The 16,482-nt window shown below is 44.3% G+C and overlaps 1 protein-coding gene across 3 annotated transcripts in view; it reads left to right on the top strand.

The window, feature by feature from the left end:
- The window catches only part of LOC111835833 (fibroblast growth factor 12-like), a 98,133-nt gene that overhangs the window by 71,281 nt on the left and 10,370 nt on the right, over positions 1-16,482 (top strand). For all 3 annotated transcript variants that reach the window (XM_023796539.2, XM_072701044.1, XM_023796538.2), the window contains one exon: positions 15,522-15,632. In XM_023796539.2, coding sequence (XP_023652307.1) covers positions 15,522-15,632 — 111 coding nt within the window. The remainder of the gene's footprint in view (positions 1-15,521; positions 15,633-16,482) is intronic.

Here is a 16,482-nt window from a genome sequence, read left to right as displayed (position 1 = left end):
ACGGGAACTGTTTTTCTTTGTGGAATCCTGTAAATGTTTAAGTAAATAAACAGAACGTCATGTATCTTATTACTGTTACCTTATAAATGCTACTCAATTGTATATTGTTGCATATTGATGTATATTGTTGTATAAAAGCAATCATATATTGGATACATTGGAGTACAACCACGCTCCTCATCAGTGTTAATTTTGACAGCAAATTTTTATTTAGTTTTAGTCATAGTCTTTTGACTAAAATGTAATTTTGTAAATATCATAAGATTACAGTCGACTAAAACTACAGTTGATTTAGTCGATTAAATTTAAAAGTGCAAAGTATAATGTTTAAAGTTTCCCTTCTATTTCTGAAAGTCATTATGCTCAATGAAATGAAACCAATGTTAAGTAATGGGATTAAGGTCTGACTGTGCAGTACATAAAGACACAGATTTCACTCTTATTTGAAACACAAACATGGGGGTGGGGCTCGATGGCGAGCGCCTGCTGGCCAGGCCTATACCCATGGGGCCTGGTCGGGCACAGCCCGAACAAGGCACGTGGGTCCCCCTTCCAATTGGCCTACCACCCATAGGAGGGGCCATAGGGCTCGGGTGCGTTGTGAGCAGGGCTGTCGCCAAAGGCGGGGACCTTGGCGGTCCGATCCTCGGCTGCAGAAGCTAGCTCTTGGTACATGGAATGTCACCTCTCTGATGGGGAAGGAGCCTGAGCTGGTGCGCGAGGTTGTGAAATTCCGGCTAGACATAGTCGGGCTCACGGCTTGGGCTCTGGAACCAGTCTCCTTGAAGGGGGTTGGACCCTCTTCCACTCTGGAGTTGCCTGCGGGGAGAGGCACCGAGCGGGGGTGGGCATACTTATTGCCCCCTGGCTGGGCGCCTGTATATTGGGGTTTACCGCAGTGGGCAAGAGGGTAGCCTCCCTTCGCCTTCGGGTGGGGGGACGGGTTCTGACTGTTGTTTGTGCTTATGCGCCGAGCGGCAGTTCAGAGTACCCACCCTTTTTAGAGTCTCTGGAAGGGGTGCTGGAGAGCACTCCTTCTGGGGACTCTCTTGTTCTGCTGGGGGACTTCAATGCTCACGTGGGCAATGACAGTGAGACCTAGAGTGGCGTGATTGGGAGGAACGGCCCCCCCGATCTGAACCCGAGTGGTGTTCTGTTGTTGGACTTCTGTACTCGCCACGGATTGTCCATAATGAACACCATGTTCAGGCATAAGGGTGTTCATATGTGCACTTGGCACCAGGACACCCTAGGCCGCAGTTCGATGATCGACTTTGTAGTCGTGTCATCGGACTTGCGGCCGCATGTCTTGGACACTCGGGTGAAGAGAGGGGCGGAGCTGTCAACTGATCACTACCTGGTGGTGGGTTGGCTCCGCTGGTGGGGGAGGAAGCCGGCCAAGTGTATGTGAGGGTCTGCTGGGAACGTGTGGCTGAATCCCCTGTCAGGAGGAGTTTCAACTCCTACCTCCGGCAGAACTTTTCCCATGTCCCGGGGGAGGCGGGGGATATTGAGTCCGAATGGGCCATGTTGCGCGCCTCCATTGTGGAGGCGGCTGACCGGAACTGTGGCCGTAAGGTGGTTGGTGCCTGTCGTGGCGGCAATCCGCGAACCAGCTGGTGGACACCAGTGGTGAGGGATGCCGTCAAGCTGAAGAAGGAGTCCTATCAGGCCTGTGGGACTCCAGAGGCAGCTGACGGGTACTGGCAGGCCAAGCGGGATGCGACTTCGGCGGTCGCTGAGGCAAAGACTCGGGTTTGGGAGGAGTTTGGCGAGGCCATGGAAAACGACTTCTGGACGGCTTCGGGGCGATTCTGGTCCACCATCCGGGGGCTCCGGGTGGGAAAGTGATGCAACATCAACACTATTTATGGTGGGGATGGGGTGCTGCTGACCTCAACCCGGGACATTTTGGGTCGGTGGAAGACCTCCTCAATCCCACCGACACGCCTTCTGATGTGGAAGCAGAGTATGGGAACTTGGGCGTGGGCTCCCCTATCTTGGGGGCGGAGGTCGCTGAGGTGGTTAAAAAGCTCCTCGGTGGCCGAGCCCCGGGGGTGGATGAGATCCGCCCAGAGTTCCTTAAGGCTCTGGATGCTGTGGGGCTGTCTTGGTTAACACGCATCTGCAGCATCGCGTGGACATCGGGGGCAGTGCCTCTGGACTGGCAGACCGGGATGGTGGTCCCCCTCTTTGGTCCCCCTTCTTAGAGGGTGTGCTCCAACTATAGGGGGATCACACTCCTCAGCCTCCCTGGTAAGGTCTATTCGGGGGTTCAGGAGAGGAGGGTCCGCTGGATTGTCGAACCTCGGATTCAGGAGGAGTAGTGTGGTTTTCTCCCCGGCCGTGGAACAGTGCACCAGCTCTATACTCTCCGCAGGGTTCTAGAGGGTTCATGGGAGTTTGCCCAACCAGTCTACATGTGTTTTGTGGACTTGGAGAAGGCATTTGACCGTGTCCCTCGGGGAGTCCTGTGGGGGGTGCTCCGGGAGTATGGGGTGCCGGGCTTCCTTTTAAGGGCTATTCGGTCCCTGTATGACCGGTGCCAGAGTGTGGTCCACATGGGCGGCAATAAGTCGGACTTGTTTCCGGTGAGGGTTGAACTCCGTCAGGGCTGCCCTTTGTCACCGATTCTGTTCAACACTTTTATGGACAGAATTTCTAGCCGCAGCCAGGGCGTTGAGGGTGTCCGGTTTGGTGACCTCAGGATTAGGTCTCTGCTTTTTGCAGATGATGTGGTCCTGTTGGCCTCATCGGACCGTGACCTTTGGCTCTCGCTGGGACAGTTCGCAGCCGAGTGTGAAGCGGCTGGGATGAGAATCAGCACCTCCAAATCTGAGACCATGGTCCTCAGCCAGAAAAGGGTAGAATGCTCTCTCCGGGTCGGGGATGGGATCCTTCCCCAAGTGGAGGAGTTTAAGTATCTCGGGGTCTTGTTCATGAGTGGGGGGACGATGGAGCGGGAGGTCGACAGGCGGATCGGTGCGGCGTCCGCAGTGATGCGGGCGCTGCATCGGTGTGTCATGGTGAAGAAGGAGCTGAGCCAAAAGGCGAAGCTCTCGATTAACCAGTCGATCTACGTTCCTACCCTCACCTATGGTCACGAGCTGTGGGTAGTGACCGAAAGAATGAGACCGCGAGTGCAAGCGGCCGAAATGAGTTTCCTCCGCAGGGTGGCTGGGCTCTCCCTTAGAGATAGGGTAAGCTATCATTCGGGAGGGACTCAGAGTAGACGTAGTTTATTGGTGAAGTATACTCCTTATTCACTGACAGCTATCATTGCCGTAATGGAAGAGTAGAATGACACTACAGCGGTCAGATACAAATCCATGCCTTTGTACTCGGGAAATGACGTCTGTGATGTTTGGATATTACACGCACTTGTCTATATACATATACACATACACACACACTATGAAAGTAGTTTGTTATTTGTTGCGCACGACTCGCCGTGAGTCTGAACAATCAGCGCTGGAACCATTGTAGTTTGAACTACGGTAGTCCCAACTAACTAACATGGTTCGAACTACTGTGGTACAACGGTTTTGGGAAACAGTTGTACTTCAGATGTTGGTTAGTTTGAACTACCATAGTCCGTCGTTGTTTGGGAAACAGACCCCAGTTAAGCACAGAGCAGAGGAGGCTTTGTGCCAGCAAAGCGGTTGGTCCTGATGGAGTATCGCCTCGACTCCTGAAGGCCTGTGCACTAGAGCTGGGTAGTCCTTTTCTGCACATCTTTAACATGAGTCAGGAACAAGGGAGAGTTCCGAGGCTTTGGAAAACATCTTGCATCACCCCAATTCAGAAGGTATCACATCCTAGGGAGTTGAATGATTTTAGGCCTGTCGCCCTGACATCACATGTGATGAAGACCATGGGGCGGCTGCTGCTTCACTACCTGAGGCCACAGGTCCGCCATGCCCTAGACCCTCTGCAGTTTGCATACCAAGAGAAAGTGGGAGTGGAGGATGCCATCATCTATATGTTACACCAATCCCTTTCTCACTTAGATAAAGGCAGTGGTGCGGTAAGGATCATGTTCCTGGATTTCTGTAGCACCTTTAACACCATTCAGCCACTACTCCTTAGGGACAAGCTGATAGAGATGGGGGTAGATTCATACCTGGTGGTATGGATAGTGGACTATTTCACAGACAGACCTCAGTATGTGCGTCTCGGGAAATGCAGGTCTGACATTATGGTCGGCGCGCAGGAGCGCCGCAGGGGACTGTGCTTTCTCCGGTCCTGTTCAACTCGGAGTCCTATCATGTCCAAAAGTTTGCCGACGATACTGCTATAGTGGGCTGTAACAGGAGTGGACAGGAGGAGGAGTATAGGAACCTAACCAAAAGTTTTGTTAAATGGAGTGGATTTTGGGAGGTCTAGGTCCTCATGCATCCCGTAATCATCAAAGAGTACAGACCGATAAATACCTGGGAGTGCTGCTTGATGACAAATTGGATTGGACTACCAATACTGATGCTCTATGCAAGAAAGGACAGATATGAAAGCCGTCTATACTTCCTTAGAAGGCTTGCATCATTCAACATCTGCAATAAGCTGGTACAGATGTTCTATCAGATGGTGGTGGCGAGCGCCCTCTTCTACGCGGTGGTATGCTGGGGAGCCAGAATTAAAAGGAGGGATGCTTTACGCCTGGATAAACTGGTGAGGAAGGCAGGCTCTATTGTAGGCGTGGAGCTGGACAGTTTGCCATCTGTGGCAGAGTGAAGCGTGCTGAATAGACTCCTGTCAATTATGGAGAATCCTCTGCATCCATTGAACAATGTCATTTCCAGACAGAGGAGCAGCTTCAGCAACAAATTGTTGTCACTGTCTTGTTCCACCGATAGACTGAGGAGCTTGTTCCTCCCCCATACTGTGCGACTCTGTAATTCCACTATGGGGGTTAAGCGTTAATACTATTGATTGTTATACCTGTTTTATGACTTTTAAAGTATTTGTTAATTATTTGTAAATTATTGTTTCTAAAATAATAGTATTTATTAGTAGTAGGCTGCTGCTGGAGTATCTATCAATCTGTCTGTCTGTCTGCCTGAAACAGCATGTCATTCTGTTTGTGCATTACTCCAACAAATATAACATGAATATGAAAAAACCATGGTTTATATCTTTTCGAAATAATAAGACCACCCATATCCTACTCTATTAGCGATTAAAGTGATAAGTTTGTATGTATTTATATTAAAATTAGACTTTAATTTTTAGAATTAGGTGATCAGTGGTCATTGTCAACACACAGTGCGCAACAATGAAATGTGTCCTCTGCATTTAACCCATATGTGACTTTTGTGACATAGCAGGGGGCAGCTAATTCAGCGCAAGGGGAGCAGTGCTTGGGGGCGGTACCTTGCTCAGGGTACCTCAGTGGTGCTTTGCTGGTCAGGAATTCGAACTTGCAATCTTTCAATTACAAGTGTGCTTCCTTAACCATCAAGCCACCACTGCCCGGTGTGGGATTTTTTTTTACCGGTGTGGGATTATCAAAACCAATAGTGGTACCTCGGTTCTCGAACTCACTAGAACTCTAATTTCTTGAAAGTCGAACAAACCAGTTTGACCTAGAACTCGATCTGAATATCAGAAGTCGAACCGTGAACGCTGACCTAATATAAATTGTACGCGCCAGGAAATGAGTCATACTACAATGCAATTCTTACTTGAATGCCTTCTTCACAGACTGGACAATTAACCAAATAAAGCAGTGCAACATTACAGTAACTAACAATAAATAAACCACTAACTTACGTGTATTATTAGAGCATTTATATCATTTATTTAAACTTTATTTTACCAGGTAAATTAACTGAGAACCAGTTCTCACTGCTTTACGTGATATTCGGGAGAAATAGCAGATTACGCATCGGAACTGCCTGGGATACAAACGTCATGCGTGTAACTAAACTCTTCAGCCAATAAGGGCAAAGGTGTGTCGTCACGGAGGCGGTTCCAGTTTGTGCAGCCGGGTGAGAGGTCGCAATGCATCTAACCGTAATGCATTGCGTCAGGATCAGAATGTGTTGCTTTAAGCCAGCGCTGTAAGCAAGTCGAACGCACCCAATGACCGGACTGGGGAAACAAACTGAAACGCAAACTTAATACAGAGGACTAATGACAACAACCAGAAACAGCTGATCACATGGGGATCCCACACGAGGTTAATGAGGGGGCGTGGCACATACAAGGAGCGGACAATCGGGGCAGGACGGGTAATGTTGGGAAACGATCTTTATCGTTTTGGAAGCCATTAAGAAAAAAATGCTCTTCTTGTTTTATCCTGTTCATTTTGTGTTTAAATGCTAAAAAAAAAAAAAAAAAAAAAACATATTTAGGTGTCATTTTTGGGGGCCTGGAACCAATTAATTGGTTTTCCATTATTTCTTATGGGGAAAATTCGATCAGGACTCGAACTTTTTAGGATTCGATCCAGAGTCCGGAACGGATTAAGTTCGAGAACCGAGGTACCACTGTACTTAAATCCATGAACACTAAAATATATGACATAAACACCATTGTATTAGGGTTTTATGTCTTACGTTAAGCGCTTTACTTAAACTTGCACATTTTTCACATTCTATTTTCTCTTATTTTGAAATGCAGTCCTACTCTTATTTAGCAAATGAGAAAACATTATATATCGGCAGTCATACATATATGTTCAATTCTATGTTACATGACAATAAATATTGTCAAAAAGTTTTTTAATTGTACTGAATTACTTTGATTTGACAGTTATGTATTGATTACGTGCAATGTTGAAACAACTAATAGGCTACTTAAATATATATCACACTAAATAGTTAGACATTATGATCTTCTGGACTTTTGCTTCAAGAAATTCTCTCTAACTGGACCTCTTTAAATTATAGTTGAATACCTCTGCCTTACGCGAACTACATTAGTTCTGATTGCATCCTGTCTCTGGCAAACATTTTCGTCTCGTTTTTATTCATTGACGAAAGTGTCAATACACTTTGTCATAGTCTTAGGCTTCACAAAATCATTTTTATTTAGTTATTGTCTCATTTTAGTCTGAAAATAAAGGTAGTTGATGATAACTGTTACGTTCCGTGTCCTATTTCCGCTGGGACCACCTCCCAGACGCTTGCTACCTTCATAAATCTAACACTTTGGCAAGGCCCAGTAGTTCTCAATAGGGTGGAATCAGGTGATGAAGGGGGGTAGGTCATAATTCAATCACGTTTCAAGCCTTTCTAGACCAATTTATGAAATACTTTGATGCATACAGAGGGGCATTGTCCTGCAGGAATATCATAACATTTTAGAAAGCTGCTGACTTCTTCTTGTGCCAGCATTTGAAGAAGGTATCTTCTAGGTATCTTTTTCACCATCTGCAAGTCAGAAAGGTCTGACAAGTTCATCACTGATAATTGCAGCCCACATCATCTCTCCTCCACCACCTTATTGATGCTTGAAGAGGATCTCCATCCACTTGCCCATCAATCTGCTCCATCAAGAGTTACTTTCATCTCTTCTGTCCCCAAAACCATTGTACCTTCAGACTTGAGACATGTCAGTGCCCATTCTTAAAGTTATACCTTGCATGCCTTATTAAGTGGAGGTCATGTTTCAGTGTTAATGACCTTAGGAATATCATGCAGCATGCTGCACCTAGTACTTCCGATTCTCTTCAGATTGCAGTTTTGGAAAATGATGGCATTTGATGCGCAAGAGTTTCTGGAAGTCTCCCCTTTAATTTGACACAGAAGTCCTTCAGTCCTCTTTGGCTGTTGGCAACAAAACACTTAAGAACATAAGAAATTTACAAACGAGAGGAGGCCATTCGACCCATCAAGCTCGTTTGGGGAGAACTTAACTAATAGCTCAGGGTTGTTAAAATCTTATCTAGCTCTGATTTAAAGGAACCCAGGGTTTTACCTTGCGCTACACTAATAGGAAGACTATTCCATACTCTAACTACACGCTGTGTAAAGAAGTGCTTCCTCAAATTTGTTCTCCTGCTAATTACCACTTATGGCCCCCTCCTTGGATTGCCATCTTATTGTGGTGGAGGGGTTTGCGTGCCTCAGTGACCCTGGGGACTATGTTGTTCGGGGGCAATTGCCCCTGGTAGGGTCTCCCAAGGCAAAAAGGTCCCAGGGGAGGGGCCAGACAAAGAGCAATCCAAAAAGAACCCTATGATAAGGCATTCAAGCAAAGTCCTGTTTCCCTCGCCCGGACGAGGGTCACCGGGGTCCCACCCTGGAGCCAGGCCTGGGGGAGGGGCCCGTTACCGAGCACCTGGGGCCAAGCCTTGGCCTGTGGGGCCTGGCTGGGCATAGCAATGACAGTGTGGCCTGGAGGGGGGTGATTGGGAGGAATGGCCTCCCTGATCTGAACCCGAGTGGTGTTCTGTTATTGGACTTCTGTGCAATGCATGGTTTGTCCATATTGAACACCATGTTCGAGCATAAGGGTGTCCATAAGTGGACATGGTACGAACATGCCCGGGGCTACAGGTCGATGATCGATTTCATAATCGCGTCATCTGATCTGCGGCCTTCCGTCTTGGACACTCGGGTAAAAAGAGGGGCAGAGCTGTCAACTGATCACCACCTGGTGGTGAGTTGGCTCAGGTGGTGGGGGAGGAAGCCGGTCAGACCTGGTAGGCCCAAGCGCATAGTGAGGGTCTGCTGGGCTCGCACCTCCGGCAGAATTCCAACTGCATACCGGGGGAGGTTGGGGACATTGAGTCTGAATGGACACTGTTCTGGACCTCCATTGTGGAAGCGGCCATACGGAGTTGTGGCTGCAGGGTGGTCGGTGCCAGTCGTGGCGGTAACCCCCGTACCCGATGGTGGACACCAGAGGTGAGGGGGCTGTCAGGCTGAAGAAGGAGGCTTACCAGGAATTATTAGTCCGGGGGTCTCCGGAGGCAGCAGACTGGTACCGGCAGGCCAGGCAGAACGTGGCTCGGGCGGTCGCAGAAGCAAAAACCCAGGCGTGGGAGGAGTTCGGTGAGGCCATGGAAAGTGACTTTCGGTCGGCCTCAAAAAGGTTCTGGCAAACCATCCGGAATATCAGGAGGGGGAAGCAGCTCTTGGTTCCTACTATTTACAGTAGGGAGGGGGTGCTGTTGACCTCACCTGGGGACATCACCCGGAGGTGGAAGGAATACTTTGAGGACCTCCTCAACCCTGCCTCAGATACATCTACGCACACTGCTTTTGAGACATCTGAGGGCACGGAGCCCGAGGGTGCTGGGGGGGGCTTGCCCATCACTGGGGCTGAGGTGGCCAGAGTGGTTGGAGAGCTATGTGGTGGTCGGGCTCTCCCTTAGGGATAGGGTGAGAAGTTCGGATATCCGGGAGGGCCTCAGAGTAGAACCGGTGCTTCTCCACGTCGAAAGGAGCCAGTTGAGGTGGTTTGGACATCTAGCGCTGATGCCTCCTGGGCGGCTACCTGGAGAGGTTTTCCGTGCATGTCCTACAGGGAGGAGGCCCCGGGACAGACCCAGGACTCGCTGGAGGAATTATATCTCTTGGCTGGCCTGGGAATGCCTCGGCCTCCTCCCCAAGGAGCTGGTAGAGGTAGCTGGGGAGAGGGAGGTCTGGGTATCTCTCCTGAAGCTGCTGCCCCCGCGACCCGAACCCCGGACAAGCGGTAGGTGATGGAAGGATGGATGGCCACGAGTTCTAGTATTTAAACTAATATTGAAATAGCCATTTGGCTGAACAGCATCCAGACCCGTTAGAATTTTATATACCTGGATCATGTCCCCCCTTAGTCTCCTTTGCTCGAGGCTAAACAGATTCAGCTCAGTTAACCTCTCCTCATAAGACATTCCTCTAAGACCAGGAATCATTCTCGTAGCCCTTTTCCAAGGCAGCAATGTCTTTCTTAAGGTATGGTGACCAAACCTGCACACAATATTCTAGGTGGGGTCTTACCAAGGAATTATATAATCGTAGCATCACTTCCCTTGACTTAAACTCCACACACCTAGTGATGAAACCCATTCTATTCTATTGGCCTTTTATTGCTTCCCCACACTGGCGAGAGTGGGACATGGAAGCATCAACATACACACCGAGATCTTTCTCGTAATCAGCTACCTTTATTTCAGTGGAACCCATAAAATATCTGTACTTTACATTTCTGCTCCCTGCATGGATTACCTTACATTTATCTATGTTAAATTTCATCTGCCAGGTATCAGCCCAGTCACTAATTAAATCCAGATCCCATTGTAGCTTCTCCGCTGCTAGATCAGTATCTGCTACACCACCCACCTTGGTGTCGTCTGCAAATTTAACCAGTTTACTGTATGTATTTGTGTCAATATCATTAATGTAAATTAGGAACAATAGTGGTCCTAAAATTGAACCCTGCAGTACCCTACTATGAACGCAGGCCCACTGTGACATTGTGCCTCTAATAACTACTCGCTGCTTCCTGTCAGTTAACCAGTTTCCGATCCAAGCTGCTACAGTTCCTAAAATGCCTGCAGCTTTGAGCTTAAGCAAGAGCCGTTTGTGGGGGACAATATCAAAGGCCTTCTGGAAATCTAAGTAGATCACATCATAGGTGTTTTTGTGATCAATTTCTCTTGTAGCTTCTTCAAAGAACTCAAGTAAATTTGTTAAACAGGATCTACCTCTCCGAAATCCATCAGAATCCCTTCAGAATGTTATTTGCATCCAGGTATTCTACCATTTTCACTTGAATTATAGCTTTCATTATTTTTCCAGTGATGCTAGTTAAACTGATTGGCCTATAGTTTGCTGGATTACTTCCATCCCCTTTTTTGAATATGGGCGTTACATTAGCATGCTTCCAATCAGAAGGTACCACACCCGCATATAACGATTTCTGGAATATTAAAGTTAAAGGTTGGCTAATAATATCCCTCATCTCTTTTAACACTATAGGTAAGATGCCATCAGGGCCCTGCAATTTATTTATTTTGAGCTTAGCTAGGCTTAGTACCACATCAGCCTCAGTTATACATATATTGGTCAAAGACAACGCTGTATTCGTACTAAATGGTGGCAAGTTACTCATGGTCACTGTGAACACCCGTGTAAAATAATCATTAAACTCATTTACTATATCAATTTCATTTTCAATTATAAGGCCCTTACTATCCTGCAAATTAGTGATTTCAGCTTTTAGAGCTGTTTTGGAGTTAAAATATTGGAATAAACTTTTATTGTTATCCTTAGCCTCCAATGCAATTTTTCTTTCTACATTCCTCTTAGAGAGCTTAATGTTTTTTAACTCAACCTGTAGACTTAGGTACTCCTGCTTAGTTTTGAAATCATTAGTTAATTTCCATTTGTGGAAGAGAGCCCTTTTCCTCCTGACTTTATTCTTAATTTCCTTAGTAAACCACCTTGGTTGTAGTTTCCTAGATTTAGTTTTCCTGGAAACAGGTATGAAGTCCTCTTGAACTTGCAACCATGGTTCAATTTACGGGGGGTACAGTACCATCCGATCAAGACCCAGACTCCCCCAAATAGCAGACAAACAAACAAAAATAGCAGTTTGGGGGGGGGGTCTTAACATTTTTCTTTTGTTGTAAAAAAAAAAGAAAGATAACCTGACCTTGTAGGAAAATTTTATGTAAAATGATTTCAGACACCCCTAGTGTGGACTGTACCATTTTAACCACCTCGGCGCTTGAAGCAGCTTAGCCAGTTGGTTAGGTCATTCATTCTCATTGAGTGACATGTTCGTTGTGTTAGTCTGTCATGGTTCTGTTTATCGTGCATTGGTAAATGTAAGTAGCCAGCATAAGTCTAGCCTGTTGAAAATGTGTTATTTTACAACCTTCATTTATTCGTTTAAATGTTTCATCTACTAATACAACCTGACGTCTTTATAAGTTGAATTACCATTGTCCTTCTGAGGCTGGTACTGGAATTTGAATATTCGGCTTCCAAAATTCTTTCTTGTCGTTAACTGGTCAATACGATAACTTATTGCAACCCCAACTAGTAGGTTTTTGTGTACGTAATTCGCTGTCGTATTGACCAGTAAACGGCAAGAAACATAAATGACACAATCAAAAAAAATCTGCTGCCAAGTCAATCAGTACTTGTACTGATCGCTTATTTCATTTTGATCGCGGTTCCCGAAGAGAACTCTATCGGCAATCTATGGCTCATCCTGCTAGTCCCGGATGTAGAGGTTTGAATTTCGGATCGTATTTTAAACCACTGAAATTGTGGCAGTGTATTTGAAACAGCGAAAATAACGGGACTGAGTATTGTAAAGCAGAAATAAGAAGACTGAATGTTACTGCTTGAATAATAAAGACGCGAATAAAATACATGGAATATTTTCAACTGAATTTGTTCTTTTGACATTTATTTTGAGGCGAAATTAAATTAACTGAATTCATGTGGTTGAATTATAAACATGCACTTTAAAATAGGCTACGTATCTTTTGGAACTGAATTTTGGAAGCCGAATATTTTTGTATTGAGTATTTAAGCAATGAAAGTACGATTGAAATGTTTTCAGTTGAAATGTTAAATGTTTAAACGTATGCACATATTAAATTACAGTCCCCAAAAATTCAAAGCGTCATTAATGCAATGCGCTTTTATTCGATAAGTGTAATTCAACGTGTTTTTTTCCCCCATCAACGACTTTTGTCATTAATTTACTTTTATACGAAGGTCAGAAAAATTAGATCACAAAACTATCTAACTAAGTGATAGAGAACAACACAGAAAGACCAAATGAAACCAACGAATGTCCACAGTTGCAAATGCGGTCACAGAAAGTAGGCAAAGACCTGCAAATACTTACTGCAAATTTACATTTTCATTATACAGTGGTACCTCGGTTCTCGAACTTAATCCGTTCCGGACTCCGGATCGAATCCTAAAAAGTTTGAGTTCTGATCGAATTTTCCCCATAAGAAATAATGGAAAACCAATTAATTGGTTCCCGGCCCCCCAAAATTACACCTAAATATAATTTGCTTAATTTAACACCACAAGACACAGCTGCCATAACTGACACGAGTGTGTGGTAATTACACTGATACAGTTAAAAAAAGAAATGACTAAGGAGGAAAAAAAACAGGCTTAGTTTAAGTAACTTCACAGCACATTGAACTGGGTGTAATACAATGGTAATTTCATTTAGCACATACAGAAAAACATTAAAGTAATGTTACCTTTGACTGTAAAATTGATGGCCATACGCCGTATTTTAAGTCACTCCTGCTGAGGCACATTGGGCATTAATGCCCTGTGCGAAATAAAATCTTTTAAAGTTGAAGGTCTCCATCATTATCCGGTTAAATCTTCTGTTTCCTCTCGCTGTCGACATTCTCATCAAAAATCAACAGACGATGAAATGTGAGGGTATGCCGTAAAAATAGCATGCCTCCTTCCAGAAGTCGTAAGCGTGCGCATGCATAGTAGCGGAAGTTACATTTTCTGTAGGTGTAACCTTTTCGGGAGTGTCCGCTACTTCCGTGTGCCACGCCCCCTCGTTAACCTCGTGTGGGATCCCCATGTGATCATCTGTTTCTGGTTGTTGTCATTAGTCCTTTGTATTAAGTCCGCGTTTCAGTTTGTTTCCCCAGTCCGGTCATTGGGTGCCTTCGACTTGCTTACAGCACTGGCTTAAAGCAATGCATTACGGTTAGATGCATTGCGACCTCTCACCCGGCTGCACAAACTGGAACCGCCACACCTTTGCCCTTATTACCTGAAGAGTTTAGTTACACGCATGACGTTTGTATCCCAGGCAGTTCCGATGCGTAATCTGCTATTTCTCCCGAATATCACGTAAAGCAGTGAGAACTGGTTTTCAGTTAATTTACCTGGTAAAATAAAGTTTATTTTTATTTTTTATTTGGTTAATCGTCCAGTCTGTGAAGAAGGCATTCAAGTAAGAATTGCATTGTAGTAGAATTTAGAATTTAGAATTAAGTGATCAGTGGTCATTGTCAACACACCACAGCACACAATGCGCAACAACGAAATGTGACCTCTGCATTTGACCCATATGTGACATTTCGTGACATTCGTATGACTCATTTCCTGGCGCGTACAATTCATATTAGGTCAGCGTTCACGGTTCGACTTCTGATATTCAGATCGAGTTCTAGGTCAAACTGGTTTGTTCGACTTTGAAGAAGTTCGAGAACCGAGGTACCACTGTACATTTTACTTGTTTTGGGGTGGCATGTTGGCACAGTAGTTAGCACTGTTGCCTCACATCTTTGGAACTGGGGTTTGAGTCTCTGCTACGGCTCTGTGTGTGTGGAGTTTACATTTTCTGTCCTTGTTGTCCTGGGGATTCCCCCACAGTCCAGGTGAATTGGATTCACTAGATTGTCCATAAGTGCGAATGGTGTGTGTGCCATGTGATAAGTTAGCACCCGTAGCTTCTAGCACACGCTCTGGAACCTCGTGACCCTGAATGGGGCAGGTGGGTACAAAAAAATGGATGGATGAATGGATTTTATTCCTTTATCTGACACCTTTATCCAAAGTGATTAAAAATTGAGGCAAGGATTACAATTTTTATGTATGCTCTGTGTTATTTCCACTACTGTTGGCAGAAGGTTTCATTTGAGTGATTTGACACAAAGAATTTACACACATTTAGGACTCTTTCAGAGACTAATTGTATAAATGTGGATAGTGGTGGATCTCTTTATATAACTTTTCATCGAAAGCTTTCATGGCCTATGCTGTGCATGTACGACAGAAGTGTGCAGGTCCGTGCGAACTCAGAAGTGTGGAGGCACACGTTTGAGGTTGTGGTCAACCACGCAGTTGTGGCTGATGACAAAAATTGCTTGTCTTGGCTGTATTGGATCCTTGCGCTATGTGGATGTGTAATCAAGTGGCATAAACAGTATTTAATTTTGCTGTGGTGTACCCAAAATGCTGAGGTATTCTGTGTGCCCTGCAATTGGATGTCCCCCATTCTGGATTATTCCAACATGAACCTGGGTCCCAGCTGTGTGAGGCAATAACACTAACCACTGTGCCAACATGCCAACCAAAATTAGTCACTCTGATTAACAAAACTTTAGAAGTACCAAACTATCTTTTTTGCACCGAAATTTGATTGATCCCCTTGATTCCATATTCATAAATGTTTTTCAACAAACTGATTTTCTTTGTCAAATAAGGGAAATATATGTAACCTCAATACCAACTAGATAGCCATTAGCTATATTGGTTAAAGTATAACAATTCTTTCACAGGAAAACCAAAGAAAATGCTTTCCCCCCACAGGTTTCGGGTGGTCAGACGTGGCTGTATTTGACATACCAGGGAAAAATGTTAATTCTATTACGTAATATGAATGCTATTTAGTATAGATGAACAATATGACCAAATCTTGGTATAATTAGCTTTTGATTTAAGTGTAACTGCCATAACTGAATTCGGAAATCTGAATTCTGATGTCTATGGCATTTTAGTGTATCATGTTTTGCATAAAATGTGATATTGTGATAATGTAGAGTTTATTTTTTCTTGGAATGTTTTGTGTTGCAGAAGCACAGCTGAAAGGAATAGTAACGCGACTGTTCAGTGAGCAGGGGTTCTACTTGCAAATGCAACCCGATGGCTCCGTTGATGGGACAAAGGATGAGAACAGTGACTACAGTAGGTAGATTATATTCTACTGCAGTTGGATGTTTGCCTGGAATAAGCTGCAGACTCACTACATTGCTATTTTGAATTTGTGTTGGAGAAAGCTGACTTGCATAGGGTTATCAATTATCTGCCCAATGCAGAAAAATTTAAGATTCACACAAAAGAGATAACAAAGAATTTTTTAATGCAACATATATAGGTTAATTTTTAGAGTGTTAATGATTTTACCTAATTGATATTCAAGTTTAACATGACTGTGACTGGCCTCCAAACATTAGTTACTAGCAAGGTATATTTATTTTTCATTTAGGGCTGCCGAATAATTTGAAAAATTGAATATCAGTATTTTTGATCATTTAAATTTGACACTTTTTAATAAACACTTTTCATTTTTGCATTATAACATTATCAACTAATATTCTATAGAATAAACAGCAAATATTTAAAAGAACAACTACTTCCAGTTGTATATTGCGATTTATATTCCAGATTAGAAAACGTCTGTCATAATAAATATTCACATAATCTTGCCTCAGGTTACCCGTTTTCCCTATATTTGCTATGTTTGTGTGACTTACTTATGTTTCAAACTAGCAAGCTTAGTTAACTAGGAAGTTAACCTCATGGAATTATCCATTGCACCATGATATTTGTTTCAAATACTCGTTTATGCATGTCTGCAACATGATGTTGTTCCTGTGCTTTGACTGTTGACAGATGGCTTTTTTTTACCTTCCCTCTGCCATATTTTATGAAAATGACTGAAAATGAAAAGTAATCGAGATTAATTTAATGTGTTTTATTAATTTTTAATTTTTATTTAAAGATTTAATTAATTTTTTTGAATTTATCAAAATTA

This window comes from Paramormyrops kingsleyae, chromosome 17 (assembly GCF_048594095.1).
Source record: "Paramormyrops kingsleyae isolate MSU_618 chromosome 17, PKINGS_0.4, whole genome shotgun sequence".
Classification (NCBI taxonomy): Eukaryota; Metazoa; Chordata; class Actinopteri; order Osteoglossiformes; family Mormyridae; genus Paramormyrops; species Paramormyrops kingsleyae.
Note: the sequence above shows the minus strand (reverse complement) of the source record. Positions and strands in the feature narration are given on the sequence as shown.